The 25,787-nt window shown below is 53.9% G+C and overlaps 1 protein-coding gene across 1 annotated transcript in view; it reads right to left on the reverse strand.

Annotated features, from left to right (window-relative positions):
• Positions 1-8,693: 8,693 nt before the first annotated feature.
• Positions 8,694-25,787, reverse strand: part of QRFPR (pyroglutamylated RFamide peptide receptor) — a 30,266-nt gene continuing 13,172 nt past the window's right edge. Inside the window, exons 2-6 of the mRNA XM_081091910.1 lie at positions 20,824-20,982; positions 17,506-17,567; positions 12,236-12,471; positions 10,554-10,651; positions 8,694-9,399 (exon numbers count right to left, since the gene is read on the reverse strand). Coding sequence (XP_080948036.1) covers positions 9,056-9,399; positions 10,554-10,651; positions 12,236-12,471; positions 17,506-17,567; positions 20,824-20,982 — 899 coding nt within the window. The 3' untranslated portion in view covers positions 8,694-9,055. The remainder of the gene's footprint in view (positions 9,400-10,553; positions 10,652-12,235; positions 12,472-17,505; positions 17,568-20,823; positions 20,983-25,787) is intronic.

The following is a 25,787-nucleotide window of genomic DNA, read 5'->3' on the forward strand; positions in this document are numbered from 1 at the left end:
GGGAGAGGAGGTGTGCAGAGGGTCAGGGAGTGATGAGGGAGAGGTGGTGTGCAGAGGGTCAGGGGGTGATGAGGGAGAGGTGGTGTGCAGAGGGTCAGGGGGTGATGAGGGAGAGGTGGTGTGCAGAGGGTCAGGGGGTGATGAGGGAGAGGAGGTGTGCAGAGGGTCAGGGAGTGATGAGGGAGAGGTGGTGTGCAGAGGGTCAGGGGGTGATGAGGGAGAGGTGGTGTGCAGAGGGTCAGGGGGTGATGAGGGAGAGGAGGTGTGCAGAGGGTCAGGGGGTGATGGGGGAGAGGAGGTGTGCAGAGGGTCAGGGAGTGATGAGGGAGAGGTGGTGTGCAGAGGGTCAGGGGTGATGAGGGAGAGGAGGTGTGCAGAGGGTCAGGGAGTGATGGGGGAGAGGAGGTGTGCAGAGGGTCAGGGTATGAGAGGGGAGAGGTGGTGTGCAGGGACCCAGGAGGGAAAGGTGATTTGATTCTTGGAATCCTCTACTCTACTGTTGAATCCCTGTAAATTATTCTGTATTTCAGTTAGTGTATGTTTCACTTCTGACAACCCTTGTTCATGTATTTGAAATTCTCACTAAGTCTCTTGAAGCTCTCGTTAAGATCCTTGAACATCCTTATAACTATTGTTTTGAACTCTGTGTCTAGTAGTTTGTTTGATTCCATTTCACTTAGGTGTTTTCTGGAGATTTCTCTTGTTCTTTCATTTGTGACATGTTTCTTTGTCTCTGCATTTTGGCTGTTTCCCTGTGTTTGTTTCTATGTATTAGGTAGAGCTGCTATGTCTCCTGGAATTTGGTAGAGTGGCCTTGTATAGTAGGTGTCCTGAAGGGCCCAGTGGCTCAGCCTCCCCAGTCACCTGTTCTGGGCACTCTCGGTGCACCTGTGTGGGCTGTGTGCACAGTCTTGTAGTTGAGCCTTGATTACTGTTGGTGTCACTGGGACAAATTCATCTGCAGGCCAATTGGCTGTGAGGACCAGCTGCGACTACAGTGGGAGCTTCTATGCAAGAGACACCCCTATGGAGCAGGGCTTGTTTCAATGAGGCTTTGGTGCTCACTGAGTCTGCCCCTTGAGTGTGTCACTTGTGGATGTGAAGAGTTGTAATCTGATATGGTCTGAAGCTGTCCACCAGATGCACTGGCTCTGGGGCCTCCCAGGAAGTGCAAAGTCAGCCACTGCCTGGGGCCACCTGGCAGGAGCTACAGAGAGATCTGCAGATGGCTGCTACTTGTGTTGGGCTAGGAACTGCCCAGGCAGGGCCCAGCTGTGAAGCAAGGCAGGGTGGTGCTAGTGCTGGGTCTAGGGTCTTTTATCAGTAGGTTTGGGGCATGCTGATGCCAACTGCTACTTGTTTGAGAGATTTTAGCAAAGTCTGAACCTGAGCAAGGACAGGCCATTCATATGGAAAAGCTGCTTGCAAATAGCTTGGGTGGGGCCACAAATTGGATGGGGTGGGATCTCAGGGAATCACCAGGGGGGTGTGAACAGTGTGAATCAAGCTGATGGATATTCAGATATTGCACCTGCCTGTCAGCTCAACGCAGGAACAATGACCCATGTGAGCACCCCAGTCTGGGAGAAAGCTGCCCCTGAGTTCTTGCTCCAATGCCAGACAATCCAGTTCCTCCAGGCATGTCCCTGGTTCCCCCCTGAGCTGTTGCCCCAGTTTTGGAGCTCAGAGGGAGTGAAGCCATGTAAGTTCATGAGCTGGCCCTTTAAGAGGAACACTTGGGTCTCCAGAAGCTTCCGTGTCACTCAGCCACAATCACCACTGGTTTTTACAGCCTGAAGTTATGGGGACTTCTCTTCCCAGCTCTAGAATTCTGGGCTGGGGGGCTGGTGTGGGGCTGGGACCCCTTGATCCTCAGAGGGGGCCTCCGCAGCTGAGATATCCCTCCTGGTTTAAAAAAAAAAAAAGGCACACGTGGGTGTCAGACCAGCCCATTCCAAGCCTCTGCCCCTCCTCCCAGTCTCAGTGCGCTTTCTTCTTTACTTCCCTAGTTGTAGGACTTCCGTTCAGCCAGCTTTCAGGTGGTCCTGAACGATGGCCGTTCTGTGTTTTAGTTGTAATTTTGATGCGGTTGTGGGAGGCAGCGAGCACCAGTGTTTACCTACGCCGCTATCTTGGTTCTCTCCAGTGCAGCCGTGTTAGTCTCACAAAAGCCGCCCTCTAATGAAGTGCATCTCATAACTTTCCCGCTCTCTCACAGAACCTTCAAGATAGTATCCTGCAGTTTATCCCATCAACTTGGCATTTTCCTTAGGATGTCTCAGCGCGAGGATCTTTCAGGCATATTGTGTGTTGAGCAGGGAATTCTTTGTGGAGTCATGCGTTCAACTTGTTGAAATGTTAAGGGGAGACACCAAAGGGATCTCTCACAACACCATTCCTCTACCGTCCCTACTTTTATTACAAACACCCAGATGCAGAAAAGCAAGACCAACGCAGACCGCCACCGGGGAGGCACTTTTGTGTGACAGCGATGGACCATAACCACGGCACGTCACAAGATAATTCTTATTGCAATGTCTCAGCGTTTGAACATAATAAGGCTGCATTTTATTTTATTTTTTTAAACATATTTTATTGATTTTTTACAGAGAGGAAGAGAGAGGGATAGTTAGAAACATTGATGAGAGAGAAACATCAATCAGCTGCCTCCTGCACACTTCCCACTGGGGATGTGCCCGCAACCAAGGTACATGCCCTTAACCGGAATCGAACCTGGGGCCCTTCAGTCCGCAGGTCGACGCTCTATCCACTGAGCCAAGGAAAGGCTGCATTTTAAAGTATAAATTATTTTACAAGCATTGATATTTTAGTTTTTGCACATTTTATACATTCTAGCTTTATCATGATCTTGAGGCTTTAGAAATGACGATTACCAAAGTTATGAGTATGTACTTGTTTCCAACATCATCCATTAGCTTTGTTCAAAGCTACATCCCATTCTCTGGACTGGCCTGGACAGTGTCTAGAGCTAACACTTTGGCAGGTGCAAATTTAGCATATAGAAGACATTCGACAAATTTATACTGGATGGATGGGTAGATAGATGGGGTTAAAATGTGCATGGCTCCCTCCCTGACTGAGTGGCTCATTGACCGGAGTATACTCTCATACACCAAAAGGTTCGATCAATGTTTCTCTCTCACGCATCCATGTTTTCTTTTCTCTCTCTCTCTCCCTTCCTCTCTCTCTAAAATCAATAAAAACATATCCTCGGGTGAGGATTAAAAAATTAGTTAATTAGTTACTTTTTTTTTAAACGTGCATGGCCCCAATCTCATTGTAAAAGGAATTCAGCTGATTGCACAGTAAGGTGGCCAGGGTTGCCCAGGGGGGTAGGTGGCTGTTTTGGTTACTGTTGTCTGGTAATAATACAGTTTGAAGTCAGGAAGCATGCTGTGGTCACCTTTGTTCTTTCTCAAGGTTGCTTTGGCTATTCGGGATCTTTTTTGTTCCATACAATTTTTAGGAATGTGTGTCCTAATTCTGTAAGAAAAAGGTGCCATTGGAATTTTGATAGGGGTGCCATTGAATCTGTAGATTGCTTTGGGAAATATGGACATTTTTTTAAAATATATTTTATTGATTTTTCACAGAGAGGAAGGGAGAGAGAGAGAGAGAGTTAGAAACATCGATGAGAGAGAAACATCGATCAGCCGCCTCCTGCACATCTCCTACTGGGGATGTGCCCGCAACCCAGGTACATGCCCTTGACCGGAATCGAACCCGGGACCCTTCAGTCCGCAGGCCGACGCTCTATCCACTGAGCCAAACCGGTTTCGGCGGGAAATATGGACATTTTAACAATATTAATTCTTCCAATTAGTGGGCATGGACTATCTTTCCATTTATTTGCATCTTCTTCAAATTCTTTCATCAATGACTTACAATTTTCAGAGTACAGGTCTTTCACCTCCATGGTTAAATTTATTCCTTGGTATTATTCTTTTCGATACAATTGTAAATGGGATTTTTTTTTTCTTAAATTCTCTTTTTTTCTAGTTTATTGTCAGCATATAAAAATCCAACATTTTTTGTATAATAATTTTATACCCTGCAACTTTGCTTAATTCATTCATTAGTTCTAACAGTTTTTGATGGTATCTTTAGGGGTTTCTACATATAAAATTATGTCTGCAAATGGTGACAGTTTTACTTTTTATATTTTAATTTGGATGCCTTTGTTTCTTTTTCCTGTCTAATTGCTCTGGTTAGGATTTTCAAATATTATACTGAGTGAAAGTGGTAAGAGCGGGCATCGTTGTCTTGCTTCTCATCTTAAGGGGAACGTTTGCAGCTTTTCACTCCTGAGTATGATGTTAGCTGAGGGTTTGTCACATATGGCTGTTATTAGGTTGAGGTATATTCCCTCTATACACACTTTGTTAAGAGTTTTTATTGTAAATAGATGTTGAATTTTGTCAGATGCTTTTTCTTTATGGGTTGAGATGATTCTATGATTTTTGTTAACGTGCTGTATCAGGTTGACTGACCTGCGGATATTAAACCAGCCTTGCACTCCAGCAGTAAGTCCCTCTAGATCATGGTGTGTGATCCTTGCAATGCATGTGGAATGCAGTTTGCTAATGTTTTGTTGGGGATTTTGGCATCCATGATCATCAGGGATGTAGGCCTATAATTCCTTTTTCAGTGTCCTTGTCTGGTTTTTGTATCAGGGTAATGCTGGCCTCATAAAATATGTCTGGAAGTCTTTCCTCTTTTTCCATTTGGGGGAAAATTTGAGAAGGATAGGTGTTAAATCTTCTGTGAAAGTTTGGTAGACTTCACCTGTGAATTACTCTAGTCCAAGACTTGAGTCTGTTGAGGTTTTTGATGACTGATCCAATCTCCTTACTAGTGATCAGTCTGTTTAGATTTTCTATTTTATCACTATTCAGTCATGGAAAATTGTGTGTTTCTAGGAATTTATTCATTTCTTCCAGATTTTTCAATTTGTTGCCATTTAATTGTTCATGTGTGTCTCATATAATCCTTTGTATTTCTTTGGGATAAGTTGTAACTTCTCTTTCATTTCTGATTTTATTTATTTGGTCCTCTCTCTTTTTTTCTTATTGAGTCTAGCTAAAGTCTCAACAATTTTGTTTATCTTTTCAAAGTGCCAGCTCTGAGCTTCAGCAATCTTTTCTATTGTCTTTTTGTCTGTTTCATTTATTTGTGTTTTAATCTTTATTATTTCCTTCCTTCTGCTAATTTGAGGCTTTGTTCTTTTTTAGTTCCTTTAAGTGGATTTTGTCAGCATCACTTCGCCTGCCACGCATGGCAACAAACACCCTTTGGAAATAAAGATTGTATGGACGTAGCGTAAATGATTTGGCCATTCCTGTGGCTGGGCACTCGGGTTGGTTTGTTTTTCTATGTTTGGGTCATTGTTTCTATTGATGAACAGGGGTGCGCATCACTTTTAACTTTATTAAATATATTTAATGTTATTATTAAATATATTACAGAAGGTCTATTGATAATGCTTTTTTCCTGGAAAGCCTCCCTGTAGCTACTAGAGATAGAAAGGGACATTTCATAATTATAAACCGGCCGCTCACCAAGAAAGACACGCGTCCTGTGCGCGGCACCTGTAGCGTAGCCGCGGCCCATCAGCAGGCTGGCCGGCGGCTGGAGGAAGCCGGGGCCCGTGGAGGACGCGGACACACGTGGAGCACAGCAGGAGACGGAGCGCACCTCTCCCAGCAACTGATGACCCACCACATGAGGCGTGGGCACGAGCCAGAAAGGAGACCCTGCGAGGGTGACGAGTGACAGGGGGGGAGATGACACCTGTCCGTGCGCTCACCTGTGCCCTCTGGACCTGCGCTAGCTGGTCCATCTGATTATGAACTGGGAGCCCTCAGCCTGTGACGCGGGGGATGGGACGGTGCCCCGCTCAGGCCAGGCAGTTTGGCCACACGGTCACTGGTTGGTGTGGCAGGTGGTCTCCCCTGGCGCCCAGGAGCCACAGGGGCTACATTTTGGCGGCTAGGAGTTCCTTGCTGCAGGTGGCATGGGCTCGCTCCAGAAACCCAGGGGGAGTGATTTCCACAAGCAGCGGAAGGGTAGCCCAGCCGGCGTGGCTCAGTGGCTGAGTGTCCACCTGTGAACCAGGAGGTCACGGTTCACTTCCCCATCAGGGCACATGCCCGGGTTGCGGGCTTGATCCCTGGTTGAGGGTAAGCAGGAGGCAGTCAATTGATGATCCTCTCTCATCATTGATGTTTCTCTCTCTCTCCCTCTCCCTTCCTCTCTGGAATCAATAAAAATATATTTTTTAAAAAGCAGTAGAGGGATAAAGGGCCTGGTTTTGGTACCGTTGTCCCAGAGCCATTTGGTTGAAAGAGTTGCCTTTCCCACTGAATCGTGTTGCCACCTTGACCGTATTCGTGTGTTTCTATTTCTGGTGTCTCTATTCTTGCGCATTTACATCTATCCTCAGGCCAGTGCCACATTCTCTTGATCCTTGTCATTTATGATAAGTCTTTAAATAAGGCACATAGCCCTGCGACTTGGCCCTTCTTTTTAAAGTTGTTTGGGACTTAGAATAGCCGGAGGCGGCCTGGCATGCCTGAGGCTGGTGTCCTGACCCACAGGCGGGAAGGGAGGGGCGTTCTGCAGACACAGAGCGCGTGTGGCCCCGTGATCCATCGTGAAGCAAAGGGCTTGCAGGTGTGTGACACACATCCTTTCAGGGTTTCGTCTTTTTGCCCAAAGGCCGGCAAGAGGGAGGCTCGGTATTCTTCCCCTCCCCAGCTCAAGGCCCCCTCTCTGATCCACAAGCCTTTTCCGTTCTCACTCCACGCACCCGATGAGGGGAAACCGGATGGAATGAAGAGAGAGAAAAGGGGGAAAGAGCAGATCCCAGGGTGCGAGGCCAAGGGGCTGGAGAGACTCAGGGGAGGGAGAGAGGAGGCTGTCCCAGGGCCCCTTTGCGAAGGTGGGGACTCCCCGTGGCCTCACAGCCTGCTCCCCACTCAGGACTCGCTTCTCCCGCTGAGAGTAGGTGTTCCTCAGCGATGGACTGGACCTCCTCTTCCCAACGTTCACAGCAAAGAGCCATGTCCGATGGGAAGGAGCGGCTGCTGCGGCTTTAGTCTCTGAAGCGGCATTAACACAATGTGCGTGAGGAAGGTCGCGCTCTCCCGGCTGCCGGGAGCCTGGCCCGAAACGCTCAGATCCTTCCCTGATCGCTCAGGGCTCAGGCCCGGCTGCAGGGCGGCAGCACCCACCCTGGAAGGACGGGCCTCTAACCTCACATGCTCTTCCCTGAGTCCCAGGGGGAGTGTGCCTCGCGCTTAGGAAAAGGCGCCGGAATTTGCTGATTGAGTGAGAATAACCAACATCAGTGAGTCCAGCTGGTCCCTGACGGCTTCGTGAGACGGAGATAATCGTGGCTGCAGGTGCCCAGGCATCGCAGGGCACCCAGCACGAGGCCAGGATGAGGCCTTTCAGCACAGCAAGCACCAGCCACCCAGCCTCGCGGCCTCCGTGCACCGTCCTGAGCCAGCTGGGCCACTTGGTCGCCCGGTGTCCTGCAGACGCCTTCCTGAAACCACACTCTTCCCCCTTTGCTTCCTGTCATTCACGCTCACGTCGCCACAGACAATGGAATGTCCGCCTCGAGAAAGACGCCAGCAGCCGCGTTCTCTGGTTCCCAGGCCTCCCCGGGGGAACCCATGCGGGAACCTGCAGCTGTGCGGGCTGGGACTCAGTGAGGAGGGAGCGCTCATCTGGGAGGCAGAGGAGGAGCCGAGAAGTGGGAGTTGAAGTGAAGGGAGATGTAGGTGAGGCCTAGAGTGGGGCGCCCTGCGGGCCTGCCTGCCCCTTTCGCAGGGCCATCATGGGCGCAGTGAATGCCATGGGCTCGGGGTTGATTCTCTCTCGTCTGCTACCTGCGCCAACAGCCCCTCCTGGAGCCAGAGCCTTTCATCCCGCTGGTACAGGGCGAAGGGCTCACAATGCAAACATCCAGGGCAGCCTGGCCCACCATGTCACCCTCAGAAGAGACTCCTTCTCCTTGCGAGTGGAGAACCCGTTACAATGTGGGCGCGAGTGGGCAGTCGGGCAGGCAAGGACCAGCCTCAGAAAGGGAGGGGGGCAGAGGGAGGCCTGAGGGCCAGGGGCTGGGACAGAGCTCGGAACACGGCCATCTGCTCGCAGCCGCTGTTCCCACAGGAAGGAGTGAGCGTGGGGGTTACGGGGCACGCTCATGGGCACAGCGGTGGTGACTGGTGGGACCATCAGAAGCTTAAGCCCAGCCCAGGCCAGACCGGCTCAGCAGATAGAGCATCGGTCTGCGAACCGCAGGGTCCCAGGTTCGATTCCCGTCAAGGTACGTACCTTAGTTGCAGGCTCCTCCCAACCAGGGCCCTGGTCAGGGCGCGTGCAGGAGGCAACCAATCGATGTGTTTCTCTCACATCGATGTTCCTTGCTGTCTTTCCCTCTCTCTTCCACTCTCTCTAAAATCATGGAAAAACATCCTTGGGTGAGGATTAAAAAAAAAGAAGCAGCAGCAGCTCAAGCCCAGGTGTCTGCCTCTGCATCACTCACCTGCCGCCTGCTGCTCCCCGTCTTCCTCGGCATTATCACCATTGGGCAGACCTGGCCGCCAGCAGCATCCCCAAGCTTCAAGTTCAAGGGGCCCTGGAATTACATGCTCGACTCTTACTCAAGAAGGAAGATGCCATTTTTATTTTCTCATCCAGTTTCAACAACACAGAAAAGCCACGTCACGTTGACTGGAGGGGAGACTACCAGCCACGCGTGTACGAGACTTTAAATCCACACGAATGATCCACAGGACGGGTCACTCATTTCTCAAAACTGTGCGTTCATGGTTAAGGTCAGATTTTTATGGGGAAATGACTCAAGGTGACTCCGTTTCATCACACGACCAGTGAGAGAAGTCTCTGGCCTGTGCTCACAGTCCCTTCCCTTCCGATGGAGATGTGACATTAACGATGAGGGCGCTGTTGCCACGTGCACCACGGCCTGGCGCAGCTGCTCCGGCCCAGGACGCGAGGGGGGCGGTCACCGGGGCCGCCCTGTCTCCTCGGGCAGGTCGCACAGCTTGACCTCGATGTGGCCGTGGCTGAACGCCTCGCCCTTGGTCTCCTCCACGGCGTCCTCCCTCCGGCCCAGCGCGGCTCGCTTCTGCGTCATGGCCGTCCCCGAGGGCCCACGCCGCCTCCATGCGGGGGACAGGGTTTCCCTCACCACGCAGCAGCACACGGCGGCCAGGAAGTTCTTTTTGAAGTTCTCGTTCATGAAGGCGTAAACGATGGGGTTGCAGATGGTGTTGGCGAACCCCAGGAATTGCACGACGGCAAAAGTCATCTTGATGGTGACCTCGTCGTGCTCCTCCTCGAAGCTGCCTGGAATGAGAGGCACATTGAGAACGCGCATCTGTCTTAATGGCCCGAAAACGAAACCTCTGCATCTTATCCGCCTTTGGGTTCATGTTTAAGGTCAGATTTTTATGGGGAAATGACTTAAGACAGCAAGGAGCATCGGTTCGCACTTGGGCGAGTGGTTGAAGGTGTGGGAACTGCTCCAGGCCACTCTCGGGGAGCAGGGGTGTCTGCAGAACACAGCCCCGTAAGGAGCTTTCATTCCCAGAGCAGCCAGGCTGACCACCACGCCGGGCCCAGCAAACGTGGGGCTCATGCATCCAACCGGACTGCAAGCTGCAGTTACCCTGGGAGCCGTGGTTGCTCTGCAAACGTTCCCTGCTACGGAAACGTGGTCATCCGAGGACCCCGCCACGTTGGAAGCCATGGGGAGACTTCCGAAGGGCGGGAATGCACGGGTTACTGAGTTCATGGGGCTCGGGGCAGGGCTCTCGCTGGGGACAGAGGCTGCCTCCTCTCCTGACACCTGTGTGACTCGGGGGCGCAGAAGGCACAGCATGAAGAGAGGGTGTCAGAGCGTTCCTGGCTCGTCTGTAATTATTAAAGATGTGGTCACGGTCAGACAGAATTCTCTGCCAGGGAATGGTCTAGTCCAGTGGTCGGCAAACTCATTAGTCAACAGAGCCAAATAGCAACAGTACAACGATTGAAATTTCTTTTGAGAGCCAAATTTTTTAAACTTAAACTATATAGGTAAGTACATTGTTATTAACTTAATTAGGGTACTCCTAAGCTGGCCTTTGCTAAAAACGTCCTCAATCTGAGGGGTTGACCTCAGCGAACGTACTCCCACTTCTTCTAACGCCACTTCTTCAAAATAGACTCGCCCAGACCAAAAATCGACTCCTGCACATGGGCCACGAAGTTTCAATCACACTGTACATGTGCGCCCGCATGTGGTATTTTGTGGAAGAGCCACACTGAAGGGGCCAGAGAGCCGCATGTGGCTCGAGAGCCGCGGTTTGCCAACCATGGGTCTAGTCGCCTTGCAAACACGAAAGAAACCCATTCAACATTCGGTACTTGATCGGCCCCGCGCATAGCAACACATTTCCCAGGTGCGTTGTGCATCCCGGCGGGAGACACAGCAGGGCCCGTCAGGGGAGGCCCACACTCACTGTATTCCACCAGCATGTGCACGACGTGGAAAGGAGCCCAGCACGCGGCGAAGAGGGCCACCACGGTCACCATCATGGCCACAGCCCGCTTCTTCTTCCTGGGCCCACGGGGACACAGTGTCGGTTAACCTCTCCCTGGCAAGCGTGTCGGATCAATGGCAAAGCTAGTAAATCAAGCCAGAGCCCGGACCGCTAACCATCATTCCACCGATGTTAAAACAGAGTTAACGATCAGTTCAGTGTGGGCTGTTCATCACCTTCCCGTCGCCATCACCCTCACCCCCACATCTCACATTATAAACACCCTCGGACGTGTGTGCAGAGGGGGCCGGCCTCCCGCGGGCTGCTGGGCACGGGTGATGTCATCAGTCTTCCCAGCAAGCCTTTGACGGATGCAGAAACAGGGCCCCGAGAAGGTCAAGTAACCTGCAAGGTCAGACTGGCCAGTAAGGGATTTAAAGGAATCAGGGCTCCTTGGGTTTAAATTTAGGCAGTCTGACTTCCGTGCCTAAGCTCTTATTCTTTTACATTGAAGGCCATTCGCCCCTGTGATAGGAAAATATCAATATTTATGAAATATGGGCAGCCCTAAGATATAATTAAAATGTAAACCTTTATTATATCTCTAAGGGACATCATTAACCAGGATTTCAAACTAGTTTTCTCCATTACTCCTGTAGAGGAGACAAGCAGGTGCAAGCAATCGGCTCATTCGCCTGGTGCTTTAAATCTATACAAGTTCATAGTCATTATTTCTCATTTCAAGGTGGCAGCCCTTTCTTCCCAGGAGGGAGGGAAGCTGAGTCCCTGGAAGTTCCAAGCTGCTGGGCATCTCCTGCACTGAGGGAGGATGTCTTCCTTCAAACTGGGCACCAGGGGGCGCTGCGCACGTGAAGAAATGCAAAAGTCTCCTCAAACCACTGGACTTCTTACCAGGTTTTGTTTTATTTTTGTTTTTAATGGCCATTCCATGTCGATTGTAAAATGAGCCATAAGTTGCATTTTAAATTTTCCGCTAATGAATGCAATCAAAAAGCAATGCCCTTTGGTAAAGATAAAAGATATCAATAACTAAAGAAAATAGCACGTTCTGGCTTCTCAAGGATTTTCCTAAGTATCATCTCACATATTTTAGCGTCGTGCCTGGGCGGGAGGCAGGAGGGACGGACTCCGTGCTCCCTGGGACCTGTGAGGAAGGCGGGGCGGGAGGAAGGAGACTTCTGGGCATCACGGGGATGTGAGTGGCAGGGAGGGGAGTCCACAGCTCTCCCACCTCGTCCTGCTGACATATCGACGGAACAGACACTGTCTAAACCCCGAGGAAGCTTCCATCTGAGAGGGTGGATGTGGGGGCTGGTGAGCTTGCTCTTTCTTCCTGCCACACACGGACCCTCAGAAGTGTACAGAGAGCTCATCCCTACACGTGAACGACAAATGGCACTAACAAACGCACCCCAGAATTCTGAGGTCCCCGGTAACCGTCCCCTCCAGCACAACTAATTAAAAACATTTGAGCCTGGCTCAGTGGTTGAACGTCCACCTAGGAACCAGGAGGTCACAGTTCGATTCCCGGTCAGGGCACATGCCCGGGTTGCGGGCTCGATCACCAGTGGGGACCATGCAGGAGGCAGCCAACAAATCATATAGATACGAAACTGAGGAGGATCTTTCACTAAACCGACCTGGCGATTTTTGACATCTCGTTTCCATGGATGGTTCGAAGCACCGAGCTGTCGCCCACTCTCCTGTGGATCCAGAGTTTGTAACCGATCTTACTGTACAGGCTGAGCATCACCAGCAGCGGCAGGAGGAAGAGGATGACAAGGATGAAGGTGGTGTAGACCTTCTGGTGCACGGGGCTGCTCCACTCCTCCAAGCAGCAGACGTGCTGCTTTTCGTAGAGGAAGTCGTACTTGACCTTTGGGATGAGGAGGGCTGGGTGAGGAGAGCCAGCAGCCACGGACCACGGGGATGCAGACCCTCATGTGGTTACCATGGGGACATGCCTCAAACGACATACAATTTGTCCTTTTGTTCTGAACTGGGGGGGTTTTCCCACGTTGCTGCTTAAATTCTTCGGAGATTTAATACTTTCTTTTCTATTTTAAGTGGAATTGAGGTCCAAAGCCTGTTCGCTTTCTATCTCTCTCCACTCTTCACACTCTGGTCATAAGCTTTCAATGGGGTACAAGAACACTTCATTGACCGACATATGAATGAAAATACCAGTTACAATGTCACCCCAATAAATTTAATAAAACAAGAGATTCTGAGGTGAATGAGAAAGTGGGATCCAAACTGATATAAAAATATTGCTGATATAAAAATATTCAGACTCACTGATAAGCCTTTGAGGGGTGTATTTTATAGAAAGTCAATGTCTGTTTATTAATACCATTTCTGACAGACTCATCTCATCAGTTCAGATGTATTGCTAGTAACAATATTAACACATTGTATGCGGGAAACGTATTTGTACGTTCTTCCAGTGTAGTAGAGCACGGGACACGTATTAATACGTTTTTTATAGACTAGCGGTAGAATGCGGGTAACATAGAAATACGTAAACTAAAGTTATTGTAATTTTACTGAACGTTGCCATTTGCGCAAAAAATTAGCAAAAATGGCCCGCGCCACCTGTTAGCGCATGATAAAAACTACCCGCAAACAATGTGTTAAGAAAAAGAGCAATGCTAATAAGAGATAAAGTGAACATTTAGCATGTATTCAAACGTCATTTCTCTGGATAATAGGAATAAACGTTAGGGAATTTATCAAAGCGACTGTCACTTTACCCACTCTGGCACTTCCCAGATGGAAGATACTTAGATCTTAGCCGTCCTTCTGCCTCCATCCCCAGCAAATTTTATCTCCACTCTTCAGTGCCAATTGAAGGGGGTGGGGGGGGGGTGGTTTGTATATTCACCAAAGATAAACTTCACACTCTGATCTAAGCGTTATTTACAGACACCACGAACTGGGAATGAAAACACTCAGTGAAGAGTAAGTTAAAGATCCAGACTCCCCGGGAACAGGACATCAAAATGAAATCCACCTGACTCCATGCAGAGGGTGCCAGCAGGGCCAACCACGGGGACTGCTCGCTGGCATGTCCTAGCGCAGCACAGGTGGCCGGCCGACAGGGACAGGTGTGCACTGGCAGAATGACTGGTTGCTATGACGAGCACTGACCACCAGGGGCAGACACTCAATGCAGGAGCTGCCTCCTGGTGGTCAGTGCACGCCCACAGGGGGAGCGCCACTCAGCCAGAAGCCGGGCTCACGGCTGGCGAATGCAGCGGCGGTGGCAGGAGCCTCTCCCACCACCAGGGCAGCACTGAGGATGTCTGACTATCGGCTTAGGCCCACTCCCCACCTAAGCTGGCAGTCGGACATCCCCCGAGGGCTCCTGGACTGCGAGAGGGTGCAGGTTGGGCTGAGGGACCGCCCCCCCACCCAAGTGCACAGATTCCATGCACCGGGCCTCTCGTTGTCCTATATGTCAGCCCTGGGAGGGAGCCTGCAAGAAGAAACCAAGGGGTCGACCTGGTGGTGCTTTACGGCACCAGGTGGCAGTGCCAGCCTCAGTCAGGCTCGCACACACTGGCTCTGATAGAATGTAGGCGCGAGAAGGAGGCCGCAGGATGCATATAAATACGGTTATTTGCTTTGAAGAATGAACTCATACTTTTTCCTGACAGAAAGCAAATTTGATTTGGCTGCTCTGCCCGGCAGCAAGCACTGGCTTTGTCACTTAGATTATGTGTATTTTCTACAAACTAAATTAGTTCTATAGATTTAAAATCTATTTGGAGCATGTGCTACAGTAATTGTATTTATTTTTGTTAATCCTCACCCGAGGACACTTTCCCATTGATGTTTAGGGAGAGTGGAAGAGAGAAGGGAAGACAGAGAGAAATATCCATGTGAGAGAAACACATTGTTGGTCTCCTGCACGCACCCCGACCAGGAGCCTGCAACCAAGTACATGCCCTTGACCAGAATCGAACCCAGATCCCTTTGGTCTGCAGGCCAATGCTCTATCCACTGAGCCGACTGGCTAGGGCTAAAATAATTGCATTTTAAAAGCAGACAAATCCCCTAGAGTTCTGTGGGCAGGAAATGGACCCCACGGTGGGAATGAACGGGGTTTCCTGTGGGAGAACAGGCCTCGGAGAGAGGGCGGGTCACAGAGTGCCGGAGCCCATGCTCCCGGAGCAGCCACCGGAGCAGGAGCAGCAGCTGGAACCCGGGCAGTTTTCTCTTGGAGACATCCGTGAAGTAAAGGCTCGGTCACAGGCCAGTCACACTCAGGGGCACCTCCCCTCCTGTCGCCACTCTGCTCCGTGGCCCCCAGGAGAGAGGGACAGGCAAGGAGGCGGAGAAGAAGGGGATGGGCATCCCCCCTCCAGCGGGCTGGGTGCTGGACCCACAGCAGCTCCCACCTGGGAGGGAGACGTTGCCGACCCACGAGGATTCGGCCTGATGGGGTCGTGACACCGGAATGGACACGTTAGCGACAAACTAGCACTGTCCTGGCGGTGAGGTGACCGGGGGAGCGCCAGGCCCGTGCCAGGCTTCGTCCTGCGTCCCACCAGGTAGCAGGGGATAGAAGGAGCCGGCCTCCTGCCCGCGTGTTGGAGCCTCGCTCACTCAGCATCCACTTAGGTCGAGAATCAAGCCACATGCTCCCGGACAGAGACGTGCAGAAAAGCGAAACAGGCCATTCTCTCACATCATCTACAAAATAAACTCCCAACGGGCTACAGGTTCCGTGCAAGGCCTAAGGCCTGAAAGCATAAATCTCCGAGAAGAAAGCACAGCAAGCAACTATCGGACATCCGTCTGCGTGATATCTTTTTGGACACATCCCCTCAAGCAAGAGAACAGAATAAAAACAATCAATCGGAACTGCATCAGACTGAAAAGCTTTTGCTCAGCGAAGGAAACCACCAACGAAGGGAAAAGACCACCGACCGACTGGGAGGGCTTATTCACGAATGGTGTGTCCGATAAGGGGCTGGACTACAAAACAGAGAGTAAACGCAGACAACTCAATCACACACACACAAAAATAATAATAATAACAATCCGATGGAGAAATGGCCAGGGGACGTGAAAAGGCATCTCTCCAAAGAGGACATACAGATGCCAGCAGACCTCGGAAAAGAGACTCAATAGCACTAATCAGCAGGGAAAGGCAAGTCAAACCCACAGTGAGATGCCACCTCACACCTGGCAGAGTGGCTACCATCAGGAAGTCCACAGACACACGTGCTGGGGAGGATGTGGAGCGAAGGGAGCCCTCGTGCACTGCTGGGGGGAGTGCCGACTGGTGCAGCCACCGTGGGAAGCAGGATGGCGATTCCTCAAGCTACTAAAATAGAACTACCCTATGACCGAGCAATTGCACTTCTGGTATTTACTCAAAAAAAGAAAGAGAGAGAGAGAGAGAGAGAGAGAGAGAGAGAGAGAGAGAGAACACTGATTTATAATGCAGCCCTACATTCATTGCAGCATTAATTGCAGCATTCTCTACAATGGCCAAGGTAGGGAAGCAGCATAGGTGCCCATTGATAGATGAGTGGATAAAGAAAATTAGGTGGCCTGGCCAGCGTGGCTCAGTGGTTGAGCGTCGACCTATGAGCCAGGAGGTCACGGTTCGATTCCCAATCAGGGCACATGCCCGGGTTGCGCGTTCCATCCCCAGTAAGGGGTGTACAGGAGGCAGCCAATCAATGATTCCCTCTCATCATTGAGGTTTCTATCTCTCCCTCTTCCTTCCTCTCTGAAATCAATAAAAACATATATTTTTTTAAAAGAAGATGAGGTATATGTGTACAATGGAGTACTACTCAGCCATAAAAAAGAATGAAATCTTGCCATCTGTGACAACATGGATGGATATAGAGGAATCATGCTAAGGGAAATAATACTAGGCAAAGACAAATACCATGTGAGTTCACGTATATGTGGGATCTAAAAACAAAACAAAACATAACCAGACTCATAGGAACAGAGACCACAGGTGGTTACCAGAAGGAAGAGGAGAGTGGGGTGAGCAGGGGAAGGGGAACAGTCAACAACATTGTGAGGAGTGCACAGGATGAAGATGACACCAGAGTCAGGGGGTGATCACATTATAGGGCCTAAAAATCCCTATATTGTACACCTGAGACTAATACACCCAATATAAGATTGCATACCAACTTGATTAAAATTTTAAAAAAATAAATAAATAATGCCAGGTTTTAAGTGGACCCTTGTCTGAGGCACATCTGACACCCTTGCTGGTGGACCTCACATGCTGTGTTGATTTCAAAAGCACAGAAGGACGCACAGTTTAAGCATTGTCTTAGGGAGTCCTGGGCGACCCCCACCTGGTTTTGAAGACCACTGTCTGTGCTGGGCACGCCCCCCAGTGGGCGGGGCCACTAGAAACCAGCAGGGCCCCGCCCCCTCTGTGACTCCCCAGGCAAGGCGGGGCCCAGCTGACCAAGAGGCTGGATAAGACAATCCCCCCACGTTTCCAATTCAAACTGCAATTTGTCACTGAATAGAAGACAGGTGAGAAAGGACTTAGGACAGAGAATCAAATAAGTAGATAATCGATCACAATTTTTTTATGTGACTTTAAAATAAAAATATTTGGAGTGACCCCCGCATGCTCACGACCTGACTGGCCACGCAGGATCCTCGGCGAGCCGCGTCCAGCTGCAGGAAGATGCACACCCTGACCCTGGCCTGTCTGACCCACGGAAGGTCAAGGAAGAGCGAGGTAAAACAGCGGGGAAATCTGAGCACGTGTTATCTGAGTCCGGTTGGAAAACCGCCAGTGAAATCATTGAGATCACGCAGATTCGCTGAAATCTCTTGCAGGAAGGAAAATGATTTCAATCAAGAGGGCGGGACATTCTCATAGTATCAATATCAGCCCCAGCCCCGAACCCACCTCCAGCCGCTGCACGTGCCACATGGGGGCTCCCACGATGACCGCCACCAGCCAGACCACACCTGTAACAGGGCACAGTTATCAGAATATGACTCAGCCAAGCAAAACATGTCGTGCTCAATCCTCTAAGCATACAGACTCCAAGGCCCCGTGTACCCCGTCACCTCCCCAGGAGCCGTGCAATGGTCTCCTTGCGTGTTCTCACCTCCACCCTCTCAGCCCCCTCAAAAGTGCTGCTGGAAGAGTCTCCCTAAAACACATTTCCAATGTTTGAACGTCGGTAACAGTGTCCCATTGCCTCCAAATAAGACCCGACTCCCTGACAAGGGTCTTTGTCATCTCACCCACCTCCCGCTTCCCTCCTACATGTCAGTCCATGTTCTTCGCACCGAGTCCCCTCCTGGGGCTACAGAGCTGGCTTCCGTCCCTGCACCGGAAGGCACCGTGCTGCTCCGCGCCTCCATGCTGGCCTCCCGGATCGGCACCTGCTCGCACGCTCTCTGTGCACTCCTGCTCCAGGACTTGACTCAGAGCTACCTCCTCTAACAGAGCTTCTCGGGCCACTGCCCTGTCCAGCTAGAACGGGCCACCTGGATTCTCCCAGCCAAATAGGTGCTGGTTGGATGAATGAAAAACTGAAGCATGACACAGATCACCCTCTACAATTTCTTCTCGAAGAGGAAAGTCTGTTTACCTTCACCGCCCTCAGATGGGCACTCTTTTCCTATTTATGTAACAAACACAACAGCAGAAACCGGAGGCTGTTGGGAGACTTGCTTTAAGGATGTGTCCTTCGAAAGGAGCAAGAGAATCTTCAGGGCCTGGGACGGGCCGGAACCAAGAGCCCAACATCTACTGCAAGTAAACTTCCTGCTCCCACGCCTCTTCTCTTTCCATATGAGCAGGACCAGTAGGGACACCGTGGGTTGTCTTGGGTTCAAGGAACCAAGGAACTGAGACTCACTTAAGCCACATCGGGTTTTTTATAAGGACACATACCACCTGGCACACTGCCCAGAGAGCCTGTATGATTCAAGACAGTTCTCTCTCTCTCTCTCTCTCTCTCTCTCTCTCTCTCTCCCCCCCACCTCCCCCCTCCCTCTCTTTCATCCCTCATTTCTCTATCATCTATCTGTCTCTCTACCTATTATCTATCTATCTATCTATCTATCTATCTATCTATCATCTATCTGTCTATCTATCATTTATCATCTATCATCTATCTATCTATCATTTATCATCTATCTATCATCTATCTATCTACCTACCTACCTACCTATCTATCTATCATCTATCTATCTATCTATCATCTATCTATCATCTATCTGTCTATAATTTATCATCTATCATCTATCTATCTATCATTTATCATCTATCTATCTATCATCTATCTATCTATCTGTCTATCTATCTATCTATCTATCATCTATCTACCTATCATCTATCTATCTATCATCTATCTATCTATCTGTCTATCTATCTATCTCTGCACATGGCCAGGTACATCTATTCTACCCCACTCCTCACTGTATTACGTTACCTTGTGTCCAGTCATTTCTCCAGCCACCAGTAGTGTTTGGGCGGAGTTGAGTCTAATTGGCTTAGCTCAGTGCCAATCCCGGGTGCAGGGCGGGCTCAGGGGCAGACACCTAAGGCTGGGGGAACACTGCAGAGGGGTCTGTGAGCTCTGAGCAGGGAAGTCTGGCATCTGCTGCTGGGGCAGGTGCACAGTCATGGCCGGAGGTGGGAGAGGGTCCTGGGCGCTCTGAGCAGGACCCGCCTGGACTGCCTGTTACCAACTTTGCTTTCAGATGGCGAGCCCGCTCTGCGCCTTTCCTTTTTAATAACTCCATCAAGTGCTGCGCTCTGGGCCCTCCGTCCACACCACCCGCTGCCTCTAGATGTCCTGATGGTGAAAAGCTGCCAATTACTAAAAGCCAAGAGGCCTTTGAATTCTTTGTAGGAAGGATGCGACGTACATTTGGGAAGAACTAAAACGAGCAATTTTGTCCTGTCTGGTTTGTCTCCTTGAAAAGAGTGGCTTCGGAAGCCCTGGGCCCCCCGGAGAGCGCGAGAAAGGCTGGCCCCACTCTCCCGTCGGCTAAGCGCTCTCTGGGTGGTCACTTTGCTAGTAGCCGCTCTGGGAGAGCGGAGATTGTTTCACCTAATGCGCTCCACGCTGCGAGGGGCCTGGCTGTAAACGGCTGGATGCAACGATGGGGAGAGTCCCCCTGTGACTGCGGCTCTGGGACGGGATGTTTCCCTCCAGGGCCCGCTCGGCAGCCTCGTGGACGGACGCAGGAAGCCAACTGCCCAGTGGCTGCGTCTGTCAGGGCCAGCAGCACCCGCCCCAGTGTCCCCGCGGCCCAGCCTCTGGGCAGCACCCCTGTTCTCCGCTTTTCTCAACACACTTTTCCTGCCCCTGTGCCTACTGGGCACCGTAGCCACCTCTGGGGTCGGGAAGTCATAAGGACTGTTCCCGCAGCCCTGCCACCATGGGCTGGCTTAGGTCGCGCCAGCCCGCTGGGAAGGTTGGGCCCTAAACCGAAGGGGCACATCTGGAATGAGAGGCATGGTGCTGGGGTGGCCCGGAGGGGAGGAGGAGGGAGAGGGGGATGGGGAGGATGGGTGGGCCCAAGGGGGAGGGGGAGGGGGAGGGGAGGAGGAGGGGGAGGTGGCCTGGAGAGGAGAGGTGAGGGTGAGTGGGCCCAGAGGACATCGGGGAGGGTGGGGTGGGCCCAAGGGGAGGGGGGAGGGGGTTGGGCCAGAAGAGAGTGGGAGGGGGAAGGGGGAAGAGGAAGGGGGGAGGGGAGAGGGGGAGGGTGGGGTGATCCTGGAGGGCAGGGGGGAAGGAGGGGAGACAGAGAGGACTGAAGCCGGATCACCTTCCCTTTGCGCCCGTGCCCGCACCCCCTCACCCCCTCACCCCCTCACCCCCCCGCCCCCTCACCCCCGTGCCCTCACCCCCTCACCCCCTCACCCCCTCACCCCCTCACCCCCCCGCCCCCTCACCCCCGTGCCCTCACCCCCTCACCCCCTCACCCCCTCACCCCCTCACCCCCTCATCCCCGCGCCCTCACCCCCTCACCCCCTCACCCCCTCACCCCCTCACCCCCTCACCCCCGCGCCCTCACCCCCTCACCCCCTCACCCCCTCACCCCCTCACCCCCGTGCCCTCACCCCCTCACCCCCTCACCCCCTCACCCCCTTACCCCCTCACCCCCGTGCCCTCACCCCCTCACCCCCTCATCCCCGCGCCCTCACCCCCTCACCCCCTCATCCCCGCGCCCTCACCCCCTCACCCCCTCACCCCCTCACCCAGCGTGCTGAAGGCCCTGCGGTTGGTGTAGCGGCACTTGGCTCGGAGCGGGTGCACCAGGCCGTGGTGCCGCTCCAGGGCGATGCAGGTCAGGGTGAGGATCTCCGTCACCACGGCCGTGCACTGGGCGAAGGGCACCATCTTGCAGACGAAGGCACCTGGGCCGGGAGACAAGGGGCACCTCAGAGGGGGCGCTGGGTCTGCGTGGGGTCCGTTCTCAGAGGGGGGCGCTGGGTCTGCGTGGGGTCCGTTCTCGGGGGCGCTGGGTCTGCGTGGGGTCCGTTCTCAGAGGGGGGCGCTGGGTCTGCGTGGGGTCCGTTCTCAGAGGGGGGCGCTGGGTCTGCGTGGGGTCCGTTCTCAGAGGGGGGCGCTGGGTCTGCGTGGGGTCCGTTCTCAGAGGGGGGGGGACGCTGGGTCTGCGTGGGGTCCGTTCTCAGAGGGGGGCGCTGGGTCTGCGTGGGGTCCGTTCTCAGAGGGGGGGGGACGCTGGGTCTGCGTGGGGTCCGTTCTCAGAGGGGACGCTGGGTCTGCGTGGGGTCCGTTCTCAGAGGGGGACGCTGGGTCTGCGTGGGGTCCGTTCTCAGAGGGGGGGACGCTGGGTCTGCGTGGGGTCCGTTCTCAGAGGGGGGGCTGGGTCTGCGTGGGGTCCGTTCTCAGAGGGGGCGCTGGGTCTGCGTGGGGTCCATTCTCAGAGGGGACGCTGGGTCTGCGTGGGGTCCGTTCTCAGAGGGGGGGGGACGCTGGGTCTGCGTGGGGTCCGTTCTCAGAGGGGGGGACGCTGGGTCTGCGTGGGGTCCGTTCTCAGAGGGGGGCGCTGGGTCTGCGTGGGGTCCGTTCTCAGAGGGGGCGCTGGGTCTGCGTGGGGTCCGTTCTCAGAGGGGGGGACGCTGGGTCTGCGTGGGGTCCGTTCTCAGAGGGGGGGACGCTGGGTCTGCGTGGGGTCCGTTCTCAGAGGGGGGGACGCTGGGTCTGCGTGGGGTCCGTTCTCAGAGGGGGGCGCTGGGTCTGCGTGGGGTCCGTTCTCAGAGGGGGCGCTGGGTCTGCGTGGGGTCCGTTCTCAGAGGGGGGGACGCTGGGTCTGCGTGGGGTCCGTTCTCAGAGGGGGGCGCTGGGTCTGCGTGGGGTCCGTTCTCAGAGGGGGCGCTGGGTCTGCGTGGGGTCCGTTCTCAGAGGGGGGGACGCTGGGTCTGCGTGGGGTCCGTTCTCAGAGGGGGACGCTGGGTCTGCGTGGGGTCCGTTCTCAGAGAGGGGGGGACGCTGGGTCTGCGTGGGGTCCGTTCTCAGAGGGGGGCGCTGGGTCTGCGTGGGGTCCGTTCTCAGAGGGGGGCGCTGGGTCTGCGTGGGGTCCGTTCTCAGAGGGGGGCGCTGGGTCTGCGTGGGGTCCGTTCTCAGAGGGGGGGCTGGGTCTGCGTGGGGTCCGTTCTCAGAGGGGGGGACGCTGGGTCTGCGTGGGGTCCGTTCTCAGAGGGGGGGCTGGGTCTGCGTGGGGTCCGTTCTCAGAGGGGGCGCTGGGTCTGCGTGGGGTCCGTTCTCAGAGGAGGGGACGCTGGGTCTGCGTGGGGTCCGTTCTCAGAGAGGGGGGGACGCTGGGTCTGCGTGGGGTCCGTTCTCAGAGGGGGGCGCTGGGTCTGCGTGGGGTCCGTTCTCAGAGGGGGGGCTGGGTCTGCGTGGGGTCCGTTCTCAGAGGGGGACGCTGGGTCTGCGTGGGGTCCGTTCTCAGAGGGGGGCGCTGGGTCTGCGTGGGGTCCGTTCTCAGAGGGGGGCGCTGGGTCTGCGTGGGGTCCGTTCTCAGAGGGGGGGGCGCTGGGTCTGCGTGGGGTCCGTTCTCAGAGGGGGACACTGGGTCTGCGTGGGGTCCGTTCTCAGAGAGGGGGGGACGCTGGGTCTGCGTGGGGTCTGTTCTCAGAGGGGGGGACGCTGGGTCTGCGTGGGGTCCGTTCTCAGAGGGGGGGACGCTGGGTCTGCGTGGGGTCCGTTCTCAGAGGGGGGGACGCTGGGTCTGCGTGGGGTCCGTTCTCAGAGGGGGCGCTGGGTCTGCGTGGGGTCCGTTCTCAGAGGGGGACGCTGGGTCTGCGTGGGGTCCGTTCTCAGAGAGGGGGGACGCTGGGTCTGCGTGGGGTCCGTTCTCAGAGGGGGGGACGCTGGGTCTGCGTGGGGTCCGTTCTCAGAGAGGGGGGGACGCTGGGTCTGCGTGGGGTCCGTTCTCAGAGGGGGGCGCTGGGTCTGCGTGGGGTCCGTTCTCAGAGGGGGGCGCTGGGTCTGCGTGGGGTCCGTTCTCAGAGGGGGGCGCTGGGTCTGCGTGGGGTCCGTTCTCAGAGGGGGCGCTGGGTCTGCGTGGGGTCCGTTCACGTGGAGCCTCGGTCAAAGGCTCTGTCTGCAGCTGCACCACAGAGCGCCGTGGCCCAGGGGGTGCCCGCGGGCAGGTGGCTCCCTGAGGGGCTTCTGAGCTGCCAGGCTGGGGGACCCAGGAACCGAGCGGTCACAGGGGCTCCCAGACGGGCAGCAGCAGGCGGCCTGCCCCTCCCTGCAGGAGAGGAGGGGATGTGGGGACGGCCTTCTGGGCCCCACAACCTTTGGTCCTTCCCTCGGGGGCCTGCCACTCACACACAGGACCAGCTCTCCCCAAAGACGCCCCACCCCTGTTCCTCGGCTCTGCTCCTCCGACCTCCTGCCCGCGATGCCTCCTGGTCACCCAGTTCCTCCCTCAGCGGCTTTCACTTTCTCTGTCTTAAGCCCGTGGCCCCGGGCCAGCCCGGCTGCAGACGTGGCTGCTGCGATATTGTTTTGGGTCTGTGCGCCCCTGCAGCCTTATGTGTCTGACATCTCCGCGTCCGTGTTGGGGAGCCCGGCCTGCCGTCTCCGGGGCAGATGCGTCTTGCTCGTTGCCTCCACATGCATTGCTCTGCACGGTCACCTGGGCATCGGCTCGGGGACAGAGATCGCTGAGACGGCCTGTGGGCCACACTGTCCCCAGGCTGAAGCCCCTCCCGCTCCCCTTTCCTCAAACAACCTGCCAGGCTCTGCGGGGCGGCTCCTGCGGGCTCACCCACCCCTCCCTCCCTCCCTTCCTTCAGGGGAATGGCCTCCCCAGGCCCATCCTCACGCCCTGCCCTGGAGTCTTTGCTCAGATGTCACCTTCTCAGTCCGGCCGGCCCACTGCCCCCTCCCTCCTCTCAGCCCGCCTCGCTCTGTCCCTGCCGGCCCCCTGTCTCCTGCCCTGCCGGTTGGTTTTATTGTTTGCTGACCGTCCCCGGACCTCTGAGAAGGTAAACACACCGAGAGCCAGGCTTCTGCCCCTTCACGCGCCCAGGCCCGTGCGGTACCCACGGCGGCTCTCAGCGAGCCGGCCCTGAGCGAGCCACAGGAGGCTCTCAGCCACGCAGCGGCCTCCCTTCCGCCTGGGAGAGGCCGCCTGGGAGAGGCCACCTTCCCGTGATCCCGCCCCTACTCCTGCAGCTCTCAGGGAGTTTCAGACACACGGGCCACCGTTTCCTTACGAGTCTTCCCAGCGGCCCCAGCCGCTCCTCCACGGTCCAGGGGGACCCCCGTGCACAGGGGGGGCCTGGCTAACGCAGAAACCTGATGACTGCCCTGTCTTCCTGGTCTAAACACCCTCTTCAGTGACTGTGCCTGAAATGTTCACACCTTTTCTGCTAGAGTTTCCAAATGGTCGCTTTACATTGAACTTGGAATCACACTTGAAACGAACGGGGGCCACGTAATAGACAGTTTCTGTGGCTCTGAGATTCCTGTGACTCAGGGGAAATGGATTTAGGTGTTGCTCCCCATACTGCCCTTCCCACCCTTCTCCGAAGCTCCAACCCTGATCCAGTTCCCCAAATCCTAACCCTGCCCAGAGTCAAGGCCTCTCTTGCCCGGCACCATCGTTTAGATCAGTGGTTCTCAACCTTCCTAACACCACGACCCTTTAATACAGTTCCTCATGTTGTGGTGACCCCCAACCGTAACATTATTTTCGTTGCTACTTCATAACTGTAATGTTGCTACTGTTATGAATCATAATGTAAATATCTGATATGCAGGATGTACTTTCATTGTTACAAATTGAACATAATTAAAGCATAGTGATTAATCACAAAAACAATATGTAATTATATATGTGTTTTCCAATGGTCTTAGGCGACCCCTGTGAAAGGTTCGTTCAACCCCCAAAGGGGTCGCAACCCACAGGTTGAGAACCGCTGGTTTAGATGCTAAGTGCAGGAATTTCCTTTCGATACTAATACATTTTGTGGTTTGAACACTGCTCCTACTGTGAATGAAGTGGCTTTACTTCAAATCCTCTTTCGTATGTGATACTTGTGTAAATGAGCATGCGAACACATTCTTTATCTGCGCATTTATCCTCTCTTTGAAATCTTAGTGAGAATTTCTTCTATTCTTTCAACCAAGTTGTGTTGTTATTTTCTTCAGGTGGACAGTCCCAGGTTAAATGAGCATCAGAAGAAACGTTCCACGAAGTGGACACGGAACCATCATCACACAGCTCAGGCATAACTACCCCAACAAATGTGAGTGGCTGTCGCAGTGGCATCTCCTTGTAGCGCTATCCATCTTGTCCATCGTAATCGCGTGGGACATTGGTCCCCTGACTGCCTGGTGTCATCTGATTCATCTCTGTGGTAGGTGCTCCGAAGCCCAATGTCCCCCTCTGTGAAAAGGGACGGATAAGACCCACCCGTCCCGTGAGTACATGTGAGTACTTCACACAGTGGGATGAGCACCCGGTACCGGATATGTGTTTGAATAAATGCCAGCTTTTCGTCATCATCAGGCAGCCAGGCTAAAGCACTGAGCTCAGGGTGGCACAGTGGAGGTTGGCAGGTTGCTTGTGGCTCACCTGCCCAGCGCAGGACACCTCATTCTATAAGCTTATTTCCCAGTGACGGTGCCACAGCGCAGAGGAGAGGTGCCTTCCTGAGGGCACACAGCTGTGTGTGAC

The sequence above is a fragment of the Myotis nattereri genome (genome assembly GCF_964212035.1).
Source record: "Myotis nattereri genome assembly, chromosome: 5".
NCBI lineage: Eukaryota > Metazoa > Chordata > Mammalia > Chiroptera > Vespertilionidae > Myotis > Myotis nattereri.